General features: G+C 18.5%; 2 protein-coding genes across 2 annotated transcripts, besides 11 other annotated features; both read left to right on the top strand.

Annotated features, from left to right (window-relative positions):
- Positions 1-70: 70 nt before the first annotated feature.
- Positions 71-127: a sequence feature (AT_rich).
- A 127-nt stretch (positions 128-254) lies between these two features.
- CMU_004720 (uncharacterized protein) lies at positions 255-644 on the top strand (the record flags this gene model as incomplete). Its single annotated transcript, XM_002142924.1, has 1 exon — positions 255-644. One exon carries the CDS (start codon positions 255-257, stop codon positions 642-644), a length of 390 nt encoding a protein of 129 aa, XP_002142960.1.
- Positions 645-740: 96 nt separating this feature from the next.
- Positions 741-782: a sequence feature (AT_rich).
- A 42-nt stretch (positions 783-824) lies between these two features.
- Positions 825-1,046: a sequence feature (AT_rich).
- An 8-nt stretch (positions 1,047-1,054) lies between these two features.
- Positions 1,055-1,151: a sequence feature (AT_rich).
- A 28-nt stretch (positions 1,152-1,179) lies between these two features.
- Positions 1,180-1,342: a sequence feature (AT_rich).
- Positions 1,343-1,517: 175 nt separating this feature from the next.
- Positions 1,518-1,598: a sequence feature (AT_rich).
- A 212-nt stretch (positions 1,599-1,810) lies between these two features.
- On the top strand, positions 1,811-2,209 carry CMU_004710 (uncharacterized protein; the record flags this gene model as incomplete). Its single annotated transcript, XM_002142923.1, has 1 exon — positions 1,811-2,209. The coding sequence occupies one exon, from the start codon at positions 1,811-1,813 to the stop codon at positions 2,207-2,209; it is 399 nt and encodes a 132-aa protein (XP_002142959.1).
- A 245-nt stretch (positions 2,210-2,454) lies between these two features.
- Positions 2,455-2,739: a sequence feature (AT_rich).
- A 17-nt stretch (positions 2,740-2,756) lies between these two features.
- Positions 2,757-2,911: a sequence feature (AT_rich).
- A 47-nt stretch (positions 2,912-2,958) lies between these two features.
- Positions 2,959-3,027: a sequence feature (AT_rich).
- Positions 3,028-3,110: 83 nt separating this feature from the next.
- Positions 3,111-3,131: a sequence feature (AT_rich).
- Positions 3,132-3,151: a microsatellite.
- Positions 3,152-3,167: the final 16 nt, after the last annotated feature.

The following is a 3,167-nucleotide window of genomic DNA, read 5'->3' as shown; positions in this document are numbered from 1 at the left end:
CCAATTATAACCACTTTAAAATTCCTAAATACTAATTATATTTTTATTTGATCATTTAAAGATCTAGATCTTAAAATTAAATATATAAATAATAAGAACAAATATATTAAATAAATTATGATATAATCAATGAGATATCTAAAATTGTTTATCCACTTAAAATATTAGATTCTTTGATCTATTACTTAGATGCATAAGTCTAGTCCCAGTGATCAATTAATAATTCATAACAATTTTTAGTCACAAATTTTAAAATGAGGAAGTTATTAGTAAATATTTTAATATTTGTTTTTTGTGCTTGTTTTATTACATTGTCTGATAATGATATCTCTCCTAGATATTTTAACCAAAAGTTTACTTCATTTATCAGATTAAGAGCTGGAAGTAATGAACCTAGACTAATGCTCCTTAAAATAAAGGATTTAAAAGAAAAGATTAAGGAATTAGAAGAGCAACTTAGGGGTTATCTGTTATTTTGGTCTGGTAATTGTACAGAAGACTATAATGGTCGTAATTTAAGAAAGAGATGTAAAAAGACTAAAGAAGAAATTAGTAAAATTAGAGCTGAGCTAGAGCAGTTAAAGAGTCAATTAAAGGAATTACAGGAATCTTTTTTAGGTTCTAGTTACGATACTAGATTGTGAAGATTGCTTACTATATTTTGTAGTAATTCCGAATCGTACATAAGTCAATAAACAAGTTTATGTTGTAAATGTATTAAATTTTTCTAGTGAAAGATCTTATTAAATATTTTTTAGTATAGATAATATATATTATAAATACTAATTACATTTCTGAAGGACTACATATTTATAAATCACTTGATTATATTATTTAAAATAAATATTAATATTCATTTTTATTATTTCAATATTTTATTACCAAAATTATATTTAAAAGTAGTTTTATCTTGAGTATAATTCTAATTTTATAATAGTTATTATTTAATCAACTAAGTTTAAAATTAAATAATTTAATTTATCCTAATATATAATGGGTAATATTAAAAATAAATCGTGATTATTAAACTTTTTTTTTATAAAAATCCAAATCCAAATTTAAATATATCTATATGTATTATCAAATCTTTCATTTATTTTAATTCATATATAATTCAATTCTACAAGATATATTATTAAATAAATATAAATCAAATCATTTTGGCCAACAAAGTAATCCAATTATATAATTAACAAATAATAATTTCACATAATCTAAGTTAATACATTATTCATATTTTATTTATTTATTATAACCTAGATATTAATCAATATTAATATTTAATTAAATTATATTAAATAAATATGATTATATTTGAAATTTATCTAATATTATATATAATCATCCCAGATCAATCCCAATTCATTATTGACCCTAATATTTTTTACTATTATTAAATCCTAAATTCAACATCACTATTAATATTTAACCAAATAGAATAAAATAAAAATCTAAACAATTACAAATATAAGAAAGAAAAGAAAAATTAGATTGAATAAATCTTATAGTTCTACCAGATAATTTATAATTATTTTAAAGTAAATAGAAGGTATTATTATAGTAAATTATTGAATTTATACAATTAAAATTAATATTATCTATTCAATTGTTAACAAAAATTCAAAAAAAATCCAAAATACATGTGAAATTAATTATACTCAACAGATTATTACAATTATTGTGTCTGAGTCTATTATCTATCTAATTTGATATTAATATTCTCATTGAATTTGTCATTAAATGGAAATATTTTTAAATAAGGATTAACTTTTTCCTTACATAATTATATCTACTATTATTGTAGCAGTCTATGAGATCAACATCTTGTTTCCTATTAGTATTTTCTTTTTTTCATTTTCTATACAATATAAATATATTGAGAATATCTATAGTTATTCAAAGGAATTCTTTTTTAAAATTAACAGCTGCCAATCAAAATCCTAATGGAAATGATGACCCCATCTCACAACACAAACTAGAACTTGAATTATTATACGGTCAATTTAGTAAAGTTAGTCTTTTACTAGATAGAAAAACGGAAATATGGAGGGCTGAATGTGAGGGGTTACATCTTCCCCAAACAATAGAAGATTTTTGTAAGAGGTTATTACAACGTATAAAAATGGCTATGGAATACCAAGAAAATTTAAGAAGGAGAATTTCTAGTAAAGAAGATCTAGTAAGAAATTTACAAGCAGCTAATAGTTAAATATATCAATAAAGGCAATCATATAAAGGTAAGAGAAGTAAATATATATTCTTATTGATAATGTTGAATAATTTATTATTACTATTCATATAGATCCATGATTGATATTCAATTATATTTCTGGGTATATTTATAAGTAAAAGGATATGTTCCGTTTTATAGTAGCATAAATTAGTGTTTATGGTATAACAAACAGGAGATATTTAATTTACAGTTATAACTTTTTTTTTTCTGTTTTTGATCTCATAATTATATAAACACATTTTAATTATTTACTACTATTATTTATTATATATAATTAAATTTTTAAATTTTTATATAAATAAATATAATTTAGTAATTTTTTTTTCTTTTTTTAATATTAATAATTAATTATTAAATTATTATTTACAATTATTTAGAAAAAAAAAGGTCATTTTTAATTATAATTTATAGAAGTCTGATTAAAAATATTAAATATATAATATTTTTAATAAAATATATTTATATATTATTATCGTTTTCTTTTTTATTAATTTCATAATTAATTAGATTTTGTTTGAATAGGTAAATTTATTCTAATAATAAGTCAATTAATTATGTAAATTATTTAATATTAAAGTTAATTATTATGTTTTTTTTTTTTTTATAAATAACTTCTAATATAAATAATATTATAAGAGAAAAGAATGAATATATTAATATAAATTTTAGTTTTATATTCTCACTACTTCAATTTATATCATTATCACAAAACCAAATCTTATCAGAAATTTATATTTGATATTTTTAATTTAATAATCAATAATCAATATATTTATTAGTCAATATTTATTAATCAATCATCTTTATTTTCTATTCATGTTCAAACAATTAAATAATTTTATTTTGGGGATAATTATATGTATATGTATAACTTTTCTTAATTATAATTATTTATTATATAATAATAATAATAATAATTTAGAAGTTTATTCTT

Source organism: Cryptosporidium muris, genomic scaffold, assembly GCF_000006515.1.
Source record: "Cryptosporidium muris RN66 scf_1106632373473 genomic scaffold, whole genome shotgun sequence".
In the NCBI taxonomy this organism is placed as follows: domain Eukaryota; phylum Apicomplexa; class Conoidasida; order Eucoccidiorida; family Cryptosporidiidae; genus Cryptosporidium; species Cryptosporidium muris.
Note: the sequence above shows the minus strand (reverse complement) of the source record. Positions and strands in the feature narration are given on the sequence as shown.